Source organism: Asparagus officinalis, chromosome 7 (genome assembly GCF_001876935.1).
Source record: "Asparagus officinalis chromosome 7, Aspof.V1, whole genome shotgun sequence".
Classification (NCBI taxonomy): Eukaryota; Viridiplantae; Streptophyta; class Magnoliopsida; order Asparagales; family Asparagaceae; genus Asparagus; species Asparagus officinalis.
The window spans coordinates 133,285,323-133,302,750 of NC_033800.1; the positions used below are offsets into that span (position 1 = coordinate 133,285,323).

General features: G+C 35.6%; 3 protein-coding genes across 3 annotated transcripts; all 3 read left to right on the top strand.

Annotated features, from left to right (window-relative positions):
* LOC109847795 lies at positions 1,059 to 3,559 on the top strand. Its single transcript, XM_020417035.1, has 3 exons — positions 1,059 to 1,497; positions 1,617 to 2,349; positions 2,506 to 3,559. The coding sequence occupies exons 1-3, from the start codon at positions 1,059 to 1,061 to the stop codon at positions 3,557 to 3,559; spliced, it is 2,226 nt and encodes a 741-aa protein (XP_020272624.1).
* Positions 8,830 to 10,212, top strand: LOC109847797. The gene is made up of 5 exons (XM_020417036.1): positions 8,830 to 8,953; positions 9,244 to 9,351; positions 9,500 to 9,619; positions 9,700 to 9,938; positions 10,095 to 10,212. The coding sequence occupies exons 1-4, from the start codon at positions 8,830 to 8,832 to the stop codon at positions 9,936 to 9,938; spliced, it is 591 nt and encodes a 196-aa protein (XP_020272625.1). The 3' UTR covers positions 10,095 to 10,212.
* On the top strand, positions 10,083 to 11,214 carry LOC109847798. Its single transcript, XM_020417037.1, has 4 exons — positions 10,083 to 10,307; positions 10,397 to 10,489; positions 10,589 to 10,678; positions 10,828 to 11,214. The coding sequence occupies exons 1-4, from the start codon at positions 10,083 to 10,085 to the stop codon at positions 11,170 to 11,172; spliced, it is 753 nt and encodes a 250-aa protein (XP_020272626.1). The 3' UTR covers positions 11,173 to 11,214.

Genomic DNA, 17,428 nt, shown 5'->3' on the forward strand with positions numbered 1-17,428 from the left:
GTGTAAAAGAGAAACAAAAAGGTAAAAGTAAACATGAAGTTACCTTAAAATATCATGCATTTAGTTTTGGACCCTAGTTTTTCTCATCTCTTCTCTAATTTTCTCATTCAATTCTCGAAGCGTGGAGGGGTACAAGAGCTACACGGTCGGTGGCTCTCTGAGTTGGTTTGACAGCTTGATTTTGTAACTAGTTCTTTGTTAGTGTTATATATAGACAATGACCATTCCCTTATCCTCCCAGTAAAGTAATGACATAGTGACAATAATGCAAAGCATTTTAGTTACCTTCATTTTCTTGAAGTAAAATGGTGAAAACATTTTCTCTAAATGTATTAGTAGCTAGCCCTGAACCTATATTCTTTTCCAAGATTAGCATTTTTGTGGTTATTAGATTTTGTTATTTGATTTAACACTAATAAACCACTTTACTGCTGGTATTTTCTGGTGGTAAAAGTAATACTTACCCACCAAAAATGGGTACACAAGATAGACACTGACCATTCTCTGGTCCTCCCCAAAAATGTAATGAAATGGTGATGAGATAAATGCAAAACATTTTAGTTATTTATATTTTTGATGTAAAAAGGTGAAAATCATTTTCCTTAAATATGTTAGTAACTAGTCTTGAATCTATATCATTTTCCAAGATGAGCAGATCATTTAATATTGTAATTTGACTTGGCCCTCAAGGATTTTGAGACAAAATCACTTTACTGTTGGTATTTTCGGATGGTAAAAGAAATATTCACCCACCCAAAATGGGTATAAAACAGCGACAATGATTATTCTCTAGTCCTCCCTGATAATGAAGCTCAACCATGTAGTAACTAGTTCTTTTATGCTTGATTTTGTCTATGGCTGTTGAAGTGTACCTCAATAAATCAATAATCAACGTTAATATCTCATTTTTATCACTTAATTAACAAAAAAATATTATAATTATCGATTAACCACAGGTAAGTTAGATCATAGGTACAAGTGTTGGTTATGTATCTTTTTTATGATTGGTCATACTGTTTCTCAATGGGGAACCCCTTGTTTTTTATTATAGGTACATGATGGACAGAAGTTGGATGTTTGTTAGAGATAGGTTTCACAACCCTGACTTCACCAATGGTTTAAAAACATTTCTGGATGCTGCGAAACAACACCTAGATCATGAAAATAAGACGCGTTTCCCCTGTGTTAAATGTCAAAATGCCTTGCCGTGTCTTTCTCTACTCGAGATACGCAGACATATACTTGTAAATGGGTTTGCACAATATTACACGACATGGACTGAGCACGGGGAAGATTTTGTTGATGTCGCAGACGACCAAATGTATGAGGATTTTGAAAGTGACAGCGATGATGATGATGATGACAATGCTGCGATGTTGGACATGTTAAATGATGTCCAAGGGGCTATAAGTATGGAGACAGATGATGAGAACGATATTTATGTTAACAAATATGATTATTTGTTTAATGAAGCTCAACGAGAACTGTACCCGGGTTGTACAAAGTTCTCTGCATTATCTTTTATTATAAAATTAATACAGATCAAGATAGATGGTCGTTGGAGCAATAAAAGTTTTAAAAATCTACTGAAATTGTAAATGACTCGTATCCAAAAGGTGCATCCATACCAACATCGAACTATGAAGCCAAAAATATGTTGCTAGAATTGGGCTTGGGGTATGAATCCATACATGCATGCAAGTATGACTATGCACTGTTTTATGGGAAAGAGAATAAGAAACTGGATGAATGTCCAGTGTGCAAGGAGCCGAGATACAAGTCTTGTGATGGCAAACGCAAGAAAGTTCCACAAAAATTCTTGCGTTATTTTCCTTTGAAGCCGAGACTTCGGAGATTGTATATGTCGAGACATACAGCGACTGAAATGAAATGGCATAAAAAAAGAAGACAAAATAAAGAGGGTTTCCTACGACATCCAGCTGATTCTGCCGAGTGGAAACACTTTGATCAAGAGTATCCTGATTTTGCTGCAGATTGTCGAAATGTGAGGTTGGGGCTTGCTATAGATGGTTTTAATCCATTTGGAAACATGAGCACTAGTTATAGTATGTGGCCAGTTATGCTAGTGTCGTACAATCTGCCTCCTTGGAAATGCATGAAAGGAGTGTATTCAATGATGTCATTACTCATACCTGGTCCTCGAGCACCTGGGAAAGACATTGATGTGTATCTTCGTCCATTAATAGACGAATTAAAAGAATTATGGTATATTAGAGTTGAAACTTTTGATGCTTCTGTTAGGAGAAATTTTAATTTGCGGGCATGTGTATTGTGGACTATAAATGATTTTCCTGCTTACGGAAATTTATCTGGGTGGAGCACAAAAGGGTACAAAGCTTGTCCTGTTTGTAACGAAGATGTAACTTCTGAGGGGTTGAGAGGAAAATTATGTTTTATGGGAGCTCGATGAAATTTGCCTGAGGATCATGAGTGGAGAAGGAGTAAATATTTTAACAGTTTAGTTGAAGATCGTCCTCCTCCCAGATTATTTTCTGGGGATGACATATTGCGGCAATTAGATCGTGTTTATAAAGCTAGGCCTGGAAAACATTCTGACAATCCTGATTTAAAGCGACACCGTGAGCCTCATGAGCTAAACTGGACTAGAAAGAGTATTCTTTTTGAGTTAGAGTATTGGTCCAAGCTCAGGTTGAGACATAATATTGATGTGATGCATGTTGAAAAAAATATATGTGATAGTGTCATTGGTACTTTGTTGAATATAGATGGGAAAACAAAAGACACCAACAAGGCTCGTTTGGACTTGGCAGATAGGAAGATAAGAAAAGAATTGCATCTCACACGTCAAGGGAATAAATTGAAGAAGACTCATGCTAGATATGTTTTAAAATTGGAATACCGTAGGCTGTTTTGTAAGTTCCTCAAAGTTGTCAAATTTCCTGATGGATATGCTGCCAATATTTGCAAAAATGTGAACATTGTCGATGGGAAGATACATAATTTAAAAAGTCATGATTGCCATGTTTTACTTCAACGCCTCCTCCCAGTTGGTATTCGTTCATATTTGGACAAGGATGTGTGCACTGCAATTGTTGAGCTGGCCATTTTTTTCCAACAGATATGTGCAAAAACTTTAAAGGTGTCAGACTTGGAAAGAATGGAGAAGGATATTGTTATAATATTGTGCAAATTAGAGAGAATTTTTCCACCAGCTTTTCTTGATGTAATGGTTCACTTGGCAGTCCATTTACCTCGTGAAGCTTTGCTTGGTGGTCCAGTTACCTATCGGTGGATGTATCCTATTGAAAGAAATTTAGGAACATATAAAAAGTATGTTACAAATAAAGCTCGACCTGAAGGTTCTATTGCAGAAGCATATATTGTCAATGAAGCAGTGTCATTTTGTTCTATGTATTTTTGTGAGATTGAAACCCGTATCAATCGGGCAGAACGAAATGTCGATGTAGAAGATGACCAAGTAGTAGATGGTTTATCGATTTTCTCTCAGAAAGTTCGTTCATTCTACAGAAAAAAATATATATTACTAGACCGGAAGGAAGTGAATAAAGCTCATTGATATGTACTATACAACTGTGACGAGGTGAAACCTTATCTCAAGTAAGTGTCTTTTTTGCATTTGTGTGTATTGAGTTCAATTTTTTTAATTCAGATTAGAGATTGAATTATCTAATTTGTTCCTGTAGGGAACACGAGGATGAGTTAAGGCAAACAAGTAACCATAGGTTGTTTGAAAGACAAGAAAATGAGTTCCCTGATTGGTTTGAAAAAAAAGTAAGTTCATACACAATTTTAAAGAGTAGTTATTTATTGTATATGACCACTATGCTAACTTTCTTGTTGTTAGACCCTAGAGGGGTGGTGATTAGGGTCTTATGCTAATCTAATCCGATTAAATGCCAATTAAAATTAATTAATAAGTTATCCTAGCAAGTATGAAATACAACAATATTTGTAAGCTAGGATAAGCAATATGAACAACAATATATATCCTAATAATGAGATATAGGCAATGTATGTGCAAGGATATATAAACAACACAAGGGTAGATAATCTAAAAAAGATAGTGGATGATATGGTAATGAGCAATGCACAATTGGCGATATAAGATAAATGCAAAAACAAATACGCCAAAGACAAACTCAAACAAGCAATATGATCACGGAGTTCGGACCTTCCATCCTACGTCTCCGCTCCCCACTCCCGGGGAGAAATCCATTATCACAACCGGGTTTTCTACGCTCACCCGACAATAGATGAGAACACAATTAAGCATAACTCAATGTTACAATCTCTCACAACCCTAATATACTATGTATGTAAATACAATAAGCTCAAAAGGTTGTGTGTGAACAAAGAGATATAAATCAAAAACTAAACTCAATGTAGTTCTAGCTAAATAACAATGATAATCAAATATATAAAATAGCTAGAAATAGAGTTTAGAAAACTTCTCAATATATCAAGAGTGGAGGGAGAAGAGTTGGATGCCCAAACACCAATAGATGATCTCCTCAAGCTCTTGTAGAATTGAATCACAAAACCGAAACACTCAAATGCTTAAAAGCTTCTTAAAACAAACTTAAACAAACACTAAACAAGTTTAAACTCTTGTTAAAATCTTTTAAACCATTCTCTTGTACAAATTTAGAATTGAATACAATGGGGGTATATATAGCCTCCCAAGAACTCAGCCAAAAACCCAAGCAAAAGACATATATAGCCTCCCAAGAACTCAGCCAAAAACCCAAGCAAAAGACAAAAAACAGCCCCAAGCAACGGTAGGAAAACTAGTCGTTGGAAGCTGAAAAAGTCACTGTCGGTCGACCGGAAAATTTCATCGGTCGACCGGACCGGTCGACCGACAGACTCTCTGTCGCCCAGTGAACACGAGAACTCAGGTTCGGTCGACCGGTGCGGTCGACCAAAATCTGATACACTCAAAACATGTTTTTAAAGCTATTTTTGAGACTTTAAAAATATGTTAAAAATAACAAATGAAGTCTAAAAATTATGAAACTTTGGGAAAAGTATATAAACATGTAAATGAACATGTTACAAAAAGAATTTTCCAAATTGCATTTCCCATTTGTGAAAAATCATCATTTTGCAAAATAGTTCAAAACACGAAAATGTAAACATGTGAAATTTGATATTTTGGCTAAACCATGTTTTGAAACTTTGCACAATTATTATATAGACTTAATAAAATATGTATAAACTGATATTGAAGTCTATAAACTAATAAAATAATATTTTCACAAAATTGCATATTCTATGCAATGTTTTCAAAAACACGATAGAAAATATGAAATATATAATCATAAAAACTCAAAACACATGTATGTATATATATAACTATATATATGCATAGAAACCAAAACATATGTATATATATATATATATATATATATAACTATATATATATATACGAAGAAACCAATAAATGTGTGTGTAGAGATATTGAGCTTAAGGTACTAACACACATATACGAAGAAACCAATAAAATGTGTGTGTATATTATATTGAGCTTAGAGTATCTAACACACATAATATAAAACGTAAACTAAGTTACCCAAGCTTGATCTTGATCTTCAATAAGCTTGAACTTGGTAATCTCGCGGATGAAGCTTGAACTTGATCTTTAACTTTGAATTGCAAGGCTTCACTGACATTCCGCCAACCTCCATTGGATTTCATCGTTGAAGCTCTATTTCATCCATCCTCCAACTACGTTGTTTGTCTATAATAAATAAGAAAACACAAATACTAGACAAACAACATTAGTGGTAAATTGTTTGTTAAACATCATCAAAACAAGAAGGCCAACACTTGTTTCAATTGTTATTCGTAGATGATTAAAAAGAGAGAAAATGGATTGATGGATGCAACTGATGAGAAGCTTTATTGTCTAGCATGTAAACCAGATTTACGTGTTCATACATACACTGGTTGTATTATGGATGGAGTTAGATATCATACAAAAGATCTTGATGATCATCGGACAACTCAAAATAGTGGGGTGTATGTCCCTGGAGTTTTCATTGGCGGAAGTCATGATTATTATGGTGTTTTGCTAAGTATTATGAAGTTAACGTACTTAGATATGAATCAAGTTTTCTTATTCAAGTGTAAATGGTTCAACATCGACGAATCAAGTAGAGACGAAAGGAGAAGAATGATACGGTATGATTATAATCTTACTAGCATTAATACAAGCTCTACGTGGTATGATGATGAACCATTCATACTTGCTATGGAAGCCCAACAAGTGTTTTATCTCGATGACTGTAAGTTGGGTTCATCCTGGAAAGTTGTACAAAAGGTGCAATTGAGAAACATGTGGGATGTTCCGGAGGTCGAGGATACAAGTGGAGTGATAGTTGAGGATGATGTAGATCCTGTGACAAATGATGCTTATCAACAATACGAGTTTAATGATGTTCACTGGTTCATTCAAGAAGAGGGCCTTGAAACTCCAGATTTGCATCTTAACGATATTGACCCAGAAATTGTTGCTTCAGAGGTTGTGAACGATGATTGGATGAATGATGGTAGTGAAGATAATTTGATAAATGATGATACTGAAGAAGAAGATGATCCAGAAGATGGTGATGAAGAACCAATCATTTCAAGTGATGATGAGGATAGTGATTAGTTTATATCATAATTTTAATGTTATTTTTTTGATTTGTGCCGGATGTTTTAGTTTGACATAATTTGATAAATGTAGCTATAATTTTACTGTTATTTTTTTGATTATCTTCTAGATTTTCTGATCAATAAAACATCCTTTGACATAAAGGATAGAACTATTGATAAACCCTTGAACCATTCAAAACCAAATTTGGTCTTCATATAATCACATTGAAAGTAGATAAGACATTAACTCAACAATATTTTACTTTATGCCTTTGTTCAATACTTCAGTTTATTTTTATTGAAATAGGTTGAAAATTGTTCCAGTATTGTTACTCAAATGACATTTAGCTTTATACAGTTTACTTTATATACTATGTAATCTTTTGTCTTTTCAGTTATTTGTGGCAACTTGTTCCCCTGCTCGGGATACTAGTGTTGGTTACACTGCTTGGGGTCACTCAACACTTGTCAGACCTGTAAGTGTAATTAAAGTCTAATATATTGTTTATTTCTCTTTAATATATTGGTTACACTGCTTTTAGCTTAATATTGTTATTAGACAGCCGTCATACTGGCAAGAACTTATTGATTACATAATCGTTTGGGCACATAACAGATTAAAAGTTGTTCCTATTACTCTGTTGACCTTGAGCACTGCAGAAGGACATGGTCTAAGTGTGATGCATACCTTCTGGATAGAATTGTATTGTCACATGGGACTGGGAGTTCTTCTTTGTAAAACCTACAGTAGGATAAAGGCTAAGAGGATATGAAAGGCATTATGGATTAATGTTTACAAGGTTTAGCTTAGAACCACACTACCCATTGTGCCTGATTTTATATTGCTACCATGCATGACTTTGAATATACTATTGAAGAATGTATTTACCTGAACAACTCCCGCTTTTCACTTTGCACAATTAGCAATAACCATGTGCATCATGCTTACTTTATTTTACTCATTCATACATAGAAGACAGGAACAAGATCATCAACTTTACTTGTGTTGTTAAAGGTGTAATTGCGTAAAACTCTAAATAGCAAGACGAAAAATAATAATATGTAAAGAAGAGATCCTTTTTAGCAGACTATCCCTGACATTTAAATAAAACTACATAAAGGTCGCAACATTAAATCCTTTTTAGCAGACTATCCCAGTAATCTGTTTTAAATAATATGTAAAGAATAGATTCCTTTTTTTTGTTGAATTTATGTGCTTATAGTTAGTTGATCAGCAGGTTTGCTAGGGATTCCTTGTTTTTTCATATCTTCTAATGCTGTAAATGCAGCCCAACAATAAGAAAACAAGAGTTGTATGGGGCAAGTTCCCAATAGATCTCTACATGGATCCGTCCATATAGAGAAATCTTCTTCTCAGCTTTCTTGACACTTTTCCTCAATGCTTATAATAGTGCGGACTAGGTAGACAACATCAAGGATCATAGATCCACAGCAAGATGTTAAATCTTTCTTTGTGACTAGGTAAGAAGTTGTTGCTTATTGAGGTTGTAGGATTACCTTATAAGACATGTACTTTTTAATATTTGCGAAATATCCACAAACTATTCATTGTAATCATGTAAGAATACTAGTATAAATTTGAAAGCTAATTGCACTGTTTGCTTTGAGGCTAACTGTATAATGCGTCACTGCCACCCAAACAAAAATATCAACTGGTGCCTTGAATTGTAGTGCATCTAGAATTGTAGTGCATCTTTGAGTTACTGCAAGCCAGCAACAATATCAGCCAGTATCAGTTGAAAACACTATGACTAAGATGCACGGCCAACAAATATGAGATGATTTAGACTATGATTTAGACTATGAATTCTTATTTTTCGAGATATTTAATTCAAGACGATAGTTTTAAAATTCAAACACAAAATTGCTCTGATAGGTGACGCTCAACGAAGTAAAGCTTTATCCTGCTTAAGGTCAACAAAGTAAAGATTTATACCTCTTAGGATCATCAATTTTTCTATTCATGCACATTATAATGCAATGCCTTGTTTCTTCAACGTCCCAGACATCAATATTATCTCAATCAATCCATGGGTATAATTCGGTTTGGTCCTTATCCATGTTTCTGTGTTTTAAAATCAATTTAGAAGTCCTTTTATTGCATGGAACATGATAATTCGGTTTGGTCCCAGACATCAATATTTTTTCTTTGAGACTCATATAAACATGGTAAAGATTCAAATAGATGAATGTTACATTCTTTTGCATTTTGACCATTCTAATTATTTGATAATAAACCATGAGAAGATGTACCGTAACAAAGCGGCTATCATTCAGAGTTCTACTTCTGGTAAGTAGTGCATATTTCTCTTATAATTCATGATTCATTCACTTGGTTGATTAGAATATTGTTATAAATTTAACGTTTATGTAACAACATGTAATGCACCAAGTAATCAATCACATGCAGAATTATTGAAAAAGAAACGTTCTCATGCAACAACTAGTTATCTGCCATACGTGAATTCTACAGGGAATGGATCCGGTTCTAATACGAGTAAATATGCAATCTTCATTTTACTGCTAGAATATTTAAGTAATGTTAGTTTTTACTTATCTAACAAGTGTGTATGCTAATAGGTACAAAACGTACTCGTCTGCAAACTTCCAATCAAGAATGCCAAAATTCTGTAGCAGATGGACTGAATTCTAGTAGTACTGTTGTCACCACAGAACGAACTACTACTGGTAAGTGGTGTTGAATTGAGCTGAATTCAGTTGAATTGAGCTGAATTGAATTATTTTCCTCTAAAAGGTGTAGAGAAGCTGAATTGAATTTCATTTTCATCAATTACAAATTACAAGGGTATACCTGAACTACAAACTCGAATGACAGGGATTAGAGTTAGTGCACGTCTTCAGCAACAAAGTGTTAATGATCAGCTAGTGGTAAACACCATAGCTGAAGAGCGAGATGATAATTTGATGTCAGATATTAATCAGGAGCCTCCTCCAGGTATACAAAATATTATATACAAATATTTTGAGAATTAAATATACGTATGTGTTATGTTCTTAATAAAAATTATGTCAAAGGTACAACCAAAAAGGTGCGAGGGAAGACAAGAGGAGTGAATGCAGATAAGGTGTTCTCCCAATTGAATTCTAAAATACCTGTGACTCTGACTGAAGAAAATGGCAGACCTACGGGCCCTTATGCTGAGATGTTTGCAAATGAAATTGGTTACACAATTCGAAACTATGCCCCACTGAATGTGGAAAAATGGAAGAAGATTGAAAAAGCAGATGTGGAGAACTTGATCAAAAGAATGTAGGTTAGTAATGATTTGTTTTTCTAAAGGCATTATATTGGTTACTTTGATTTGTTATATTTAGTTTGACATGAAATTATGCCTTTGTTTTTCTAAAGGCATTATATTGGTTACTTTGATTTGTTATATTTAGTTTGACATGAAATTATGCCTGTGCAGAATAAGTTTGAATTTGATATGTCGTTCCCTTGGGTCCAGAGATATGTAATTACAACATGTCAGACCGTATATTATAATTTTCGCTATAAGTTGAAGAAACATTTTGAGCGGTTTTCAACAATTGAGGAGGCAATTCAAAACAAACATGAAGCTGTCAAGACTCAGGAAGAATGGGAGTTTCTTTGCACTCATTTTTCTAGTGAAAAGTTTAAGGTACAATATTTTTTTTATTTTTCTCCACGCATTACATTTTTCCTTTTTTTCATTTACTTCTTTCTAATTGTATGTCTTAATAATTTTAGATTCGCTCAGAGAAGAATGTTCTTAATAGGTTAAAGTTGACATATCACCACAAAGCTGGGTCAAAATTATTTATGTCACACCAAGAGCAAGTTGTAAGACATTTTTTAGTTTTGCTTATAAATTTGTAACTTAATTGTGTACATATATATATGCTAAAAATAAAAATATGTTTGAATGCAATAGGCACACAGACTGGAGAGATGCAAGGTGCAATTGATCATTTTGAAACAGAGTATAGAAGTACAAAAAAAGGATGGGACTTGGGAGCAAAGAAAAAATGGGTAAGTAACGTGTCAATGATGCATGCTTTTATAATATTTTAAGAATATAGGTGAAACTGATATTACTGTTCTAAAGAGGATTATATTGATTAGGTTGTAATTAAGAAGTTGCATATGATTGAACTGGATATATTTTTTTTTACTTATAGGATCAAATGATAAAGATGCGAACAGATACCACTCAACCTGATGGAACTCGAACAATGACAGACGAGGAAATTTGTGCAAAAGTTCTCAAAGTCAAATCAGGCTACATTAAGGGCTGTGGTTTTGGCCCTAGACCACCACCATTAAGGTTCTCTCGTTCTTCAATGAGTGAAATGTCTGAAAAGAATAAAGAGTTGCAAGAACAGCTTCAAGAGACCCAACAACTTGTAGGAACTCAACAACAGAAGATCGATGCGCAAAATGAGGTAATCCAAAGATTGGAAGAGCAAGCCAAAAAGTTTGAGGAGTTTATGGCTAATTTTTCGAGGCAACATCCATCAGCTTAGTATTCTTAGTGAACTTAAACTTGGAGAAATGTTTTTTTGATCCTGTTGCATTTGTTATTACTTTAGACTAGCATTGTTACTTATGGTAGTATCTTTCTTGCTTTATTTATTTTAATTGTTTTGATGTACTGTGGTGACAATTAATGATAATTATTTATATTTTGTGTTTTTCTCGTAATAGCATTATTATTGATGAAATAAAATTTCCTCATTATAAGTTTTCTCGCTATATATTTAGGTCGATGAAAGTAAATTTCCTCGAAATAGACCCTACAACTTAAGGTGACGAAAATATGTTTCCTCGCAATAGACCACATACTTATGTCGTCAAAAGAATATTTCCTCGTTATAGAATATACTGCTTACGTCGACAAAAACATATTTTCTCGTTATAGTGATACAACCTATAACGGCAAAAATAATTTTCCTTGCTATAGACCATATAACCTATATTGACAAATGTAAATTTCCTCGTAATTGAATTTCTTTGGCGAGGATTATGGGGTACAACCTGCAACGACAAATTTAAATTTCCTCGTCATTGAGTCCCTTTACTGAGGAACTGTTTCCACGAGAAAAAGATACATATAATGAAGAAAATCAATTTCCTCGTTAATGATTTACCTTTGGTGAGGAACAATTTTCTCGTTGAAAGGTACTTACAACGACAAAAATAGTTTTTTTAGAACTTTTATTATATATAAATTAAATATTATTCACATATCATTGGCGAGGAAACTGTAGTTTAGCGATGAAAAAGGCATGAGATTAGGTGAGGAAAAATATCGAGGCTAAAGAGTAACAACGAGAAAAGAATATATTCATCGCAAAAAGGATTTCGTGAGAAATTATAATATTCCTCGCAGAAACTTTTCTTGACCAACTTACCGCGAGGAAATGGTGACCAATGTTTTTTCCTCGCCAACACACTACGGCAAAAAAATCTCGACTTTCAACGACAAACTTGTTCCTCGCGGATTAGCATTTCTGTTGTAGTGATTCATCTTCACTTATTTCATAAGTGCTACCAGAGCTAGAACTAGAAGCATAAAAATTTATAAAATTATTTATAATTTCTTTATATTCTATTGCTACACTTAACATTGCATATGTGGAATTCCACCTATGGTCAACATCTTTTGAAATTAGTCTAGGCTTATAATTTTTTCTTTTACAATATTGTTTTTATCTTTTAATTCTCATTTCAGAAGTATTATGCATATTAGCAACTGTTCTAATCTTTTCTATCATGGGTTTAATTTTAGAAAATACACTTTGAATAATTAAATTTAAAATATGACAGATACATCTAACATGAAAAAGGTCACCATGACATGGCAATGACAGAGTTGTTTTAATAAAATCAACAGCTACATTGTTATTATTTGCATTATCTATTTAAAGAGAAAATATTCTTTGATCAATTTCTAGTTTCATAAGTTCTTCAATTATTAAATTTGCAATATTAATTTTCTAGTTTCATAAGTTCTTCAATTATTAAATTTGCAATATTAATACCAGTGTGTGACTCTTCAATTGCAATAAAAGAAATCTTCAATTATTAAATTTGCAATATTAATACCAGTGTGTGACTCTTCAATTGCAATAAAAGAAACAACTTTTTTAAACATTTGCCAATTTTTATCAATCCAGTGTGCTGTAATACATAAATAACTAGTTTGTACTCTAGATGTCCAAATATTAGAAGTTAAAAAAAATTACAGTTTAAATTTTTAAAATAAGAAATTATTTTTCCTTGTTCCTCTTGATAATATTTTAAAATATCACGTTGACAGGTTTGACGAGAAAATTTTATAAATGCATGATAAAAACCATTTATAAACAAATCTTCAAATTCATCATCTTCTACTAATTTAAAAGGCATGTTTTTAAGAACAATAAACCTGATTACGCATTTTCTATCTCGGGTAGCGTTATAATTCCAACTACCGAGGGTATCAGAAGAGGATGATTGAGAAATCATAGACTGTCGGATATCACCTTGAAGATTCTGCCCTTTGTTGCGTTTTTCTATATGGCGTTTGAGATGGTTGGTGCCGCTCTTATGATGAACTTGGAAAACCTGACCGCACAACGTACATTTTGCCTTCTAGGAGATGATCCTACCGTGTTCATCATTGGTGACGTCTATCTTCTCAAAAAAAATTCACACATCGGATCTCGGCCTTTTAGGAGCTCTTGGTGCAGTAGATTCATCGCCACCAGATTCAGGATTAACACCGATAGGAGGAGTAGTAGTTGTTGTAGGAGGACTCATTTCTGGATCGGTAGGAGATAGGTGTTGCTCTTCATAATCAGATCCAGAAGCCATTTGATAGAAGTATTAGAAAATATAAGAGATTATAAGAGAGTATAATATTATATAAGAGAGTATTAGAGAGAAGTAGAAGAGTTTTGGTGTGAAGAGAAGAAGTGAAAACCCCCTCTATTTATAAAGGTAGCCCCTAGGCAAATGATCAAAAAACCCTCATATTCTAGCTGTTTTTTGACCGTTTTAAGGGGCAAATCGGTCAAATGGTCAAATATGGACACCCCTAGGTACCCTACCGTTTGGAAACATTCGAGTCGAAATTTTGGTGTAACACAACGGAAACTCTCGAGTCAAAATTTTGAAATTAACAAAACACAGAATCGTCGGTCCACAAATCTTGTTTCTTATCTCATGAAGGGATTAGTAGGGAATAGGGTCAATCTCAACAATTTGTTCAAATTGAAAGAAATGTGTAAGGTCCCAAGAGAAAGGAAAATAATTACTACAATTATAAAATAAAATATAACTGACCTTCAAAATTTGAAATCTTAAATGCGTTTTGCTTACCCGGGGTTTTTTTATTGTAAATTTTAAGGGATAGATTTTCTTTCTCTTGTCCCTCCGAAGCTCTGCAAGTGGAGCGAAGCTAAAAGGGAGAAAGGATGTAGATTTAGGGGAAATGAATATGGAGAATGCTGTTGCTAAATATTTTTCATATTTTTTAGAGTATGTAACTAAATAGAGATACAATAAATCGTATTTTGTAATGTAGCATGAAATTAGCTCTATTGGTGTATACCTCAATTAAAAAAATTGAATGGCAATCTTCAATAACATCTGATTACTATCCGCATTGGATGAGAATCTTAAGTCGTATTTGTCCAATATGAATGTAATTTGTTATCCATGTATACGAGAATAAAAAAATACATATGAATATGGTAATGCCAGTTTATGCACCATGTCCACAAAAGACTCCATGCAAGAAAAAAGAAAAAGCAGAAACATCCATTTTACTCAAATACTGAAACCTTTGAAATGTCTAGGGGCTGTTTGATTGGGTTTTTTTTTTTTAAAAAAAAATTGAAACCTATTTCATGGCTTGTGAAATCCATTTTGGAGGTTTTGAGGGAGGAAAGGGGTTTCATGAAAAAAAAACGTGGTCGATCTTTCCAAGAACTATTTTCCATAAATTATCATACCAGCCAAACACAAGATATAACTCATTCTTGGATTGAGATTTTGAAAACTCATTCTTGGAATACTGATGACAAGCATGAAAATCAATTTCATGCTCCTACAATGTGAACCAAACAGTAGCTCCATTCAGCACCCTGTGACTGCCAACCACTGTATATATGCCTTGCAATGCGCTGATGGGGCTTATAAAACGCAATTACAGCCATGAACATGTTATGAGAACAAGTTACACGATCAGAACTACAGTAACGCACAAATACCTGGTATGCTTGAGTAACGAAAGAGCCCCTCATGAAAAACATGTTAGGATATGTGAAGTCTAACTATCAAGCATGCCCTATACTTCAGAAGAGAGGAGGAACAAAGTTGGAACAGGAGGAACAGGATCGACGATGGAGAAGTTCAAGCAAAACGACGAAGGAGACAGTTTTCTGCATCGCGGTCGACCGGCCATGGCGCGGCGGTCGACCGACGTCGTGCACAGCTGGGTGCACAGGCCAGGAGCTCATCGCGGTCGACCGAGCATGGCGTTGCGGTCGACCGGCAAAAGTCCAGAGAGCAAGTCCAGACTGCAGACAGCATCGCGGTCGACTGCACATGGCGCTGCGGTCGACCGCCCAAAGTCCAGAGAGCTCGATCAGGAATAGGATTCGTCGCGGTCGACCGCACGTGGTGCTGCGGTCGACCGGAGTCGGGTTTTGGCCCAGTTTCGAATTTTAACCTGTTTTGTTCTGTTTCCTTTTTTATTGGTTAAACCCTTAAGTCTATAAAAGGGTTGATTAGGGCATGATGTAAAGAGACGAAAAATAGTGAATTTTTCTCCTGCGGCGGCCGTGGACGTAGTTTCTCACATTGAGAAGCGAACCACGTAAATCTTGTGTGTTTGAGATTGTTTGATTTTCTCTCTTCTCTCCTAAATCTCTATTTCCAAATCGCATCAGGGGGGTTGTGCATCCCCAACAAGTGGTATCAGAGCGACCAGGTTCGGCGCGAGCGATTTGAGGTCAGAGACAATGGGATCTGAGAAGGAAACATCCAAGATTGAGAAGTTTGATGGAACAAACTTCGGGTTCTGGAAGATGCAGATGGAGGACTACCTCTATCAGAAGGATTTATACCTACCATTGGGAGAGAAGCCGACGGATATGAAAGATGCGGATTGGAAGCTATTGGATCGAAAGGCCCTTGGAGCGATCAGGTTGACCTTGTCTAAATCAGTAGCGTTCAACATCAAGAATCAGAATACGACGGCGGATCTCATGGCGGCGTTGTCCAGTATGTATGAGCAGCCCTCTGCGGCGAATAAGGTACATCTCATTAAAAAGTTGTTTAATTTGAGGATGTCCGAGAGCCAGAAATTCAAGGAACACCTGAACGAGTTTAACGAGATCACGGATCAACTAAACTCGGTCAATATTCAGTTTGACGATGAAATCCAAGCCCTCTTGATACTTGGTCAATTGCCCGACAGTTGGAAGGGTACCGTTATCTCGATCAGCGGATCATGTGGCAAATCAAAACTGAAGTTTTCAGAGGTGGTGGACATGATTATGACTGAGGAAATAAGAAGACAAGAGGAAGGGATTTCTAATTCAGGGTCGGCCTTGAATCTTGAGGGCATAGGAAGAAACAGAAACAGAAATAGAGGGAGTAGCCGAGGAAGATCTAACTCGAGGAACGGAAGGCCAAAGTCCAGGAACCGCAAGGGCAAGAAGGAGATCGATTGCTGGAATTGTGGCAAGTTTGGCCACTATGAGAATCAGTGCCGAGAACCCAAGAAGGACAAGGAGAACAAGACTGAAGCGAACGTGGCCTCAGGAGAATCAGATGATGCCCTAATCTGTTCGTTGGAGAGCAAAACTGAATCGTGGGTGCTGGATTCAGGAGCTTCGTTTCATGCTACCTCAAATAGAGATTTATTTGAGAACTACGTTTCAGGAAACCTAGGAAAGGTCTATCTTGGTGATGATCAGCCTTGTGATATTGTTGGCAAAGGAGTTGTGCAAATCAAGCTCAATGGGTCTACATGGAAGTTGAGCGATGTGAGACATGTTCCTAGCTTGAGGAAAAATCTGATTTCCATAGGACAATTGGAGAAAGAGGGGTACGTATCAACCTTTGCATGTGATACATGGAAGGTTACAAAGGGATCCATGGTTGTTGCCCGTGGTACGAAGACGGGATCTCTCTACATGACGATAGATGCACGAGGCTCCATTGCAGTGGCTGAAGGCAGTGAAGACCCAAATTTGTGGCACCAGAGGCTAGGTCACATGAGTAGCAAAGGCCTAAAGGTTATGCAATCGAACGGGAAGTTACCAGGTTTGAGATCGGCTGATATTGACCTATGTGAAAGCTGCATTCTAGGGAAACAAAAGAGAATAAGCTTCAAAAGGGTTGGCAGAACTCCTAAAGAAGAGAAGCTTGAGTTAGTTCACACAGATGTGTGGGGCCCAGCATCAGTTCCATCCACCGGCGGAAGGTTATATTTCGTGACCTTTATAGATGATCACGCGAGGAAGACTTGGGTCTATTTCATGAAACACAAATCAGAAGTGTTTGAAGTCTTCAAGCGATGGAAGGCTATGGTTGAGAACGAGACCGGTTTGAAGATCAAGAAGCTTCGTTCTGACAACGGCGGCGAGTATGAAGACTCAGAGTTCAAGAAGTTCTGTTATGACAACGGCATTAGATTAGAGAGGACAGTGCCAGGTACACCCCAGCAGAATGGCGTAGCAGAACGCATGAACAGAACATTGACTGAGAGAGCCAGAAGTATGCGGT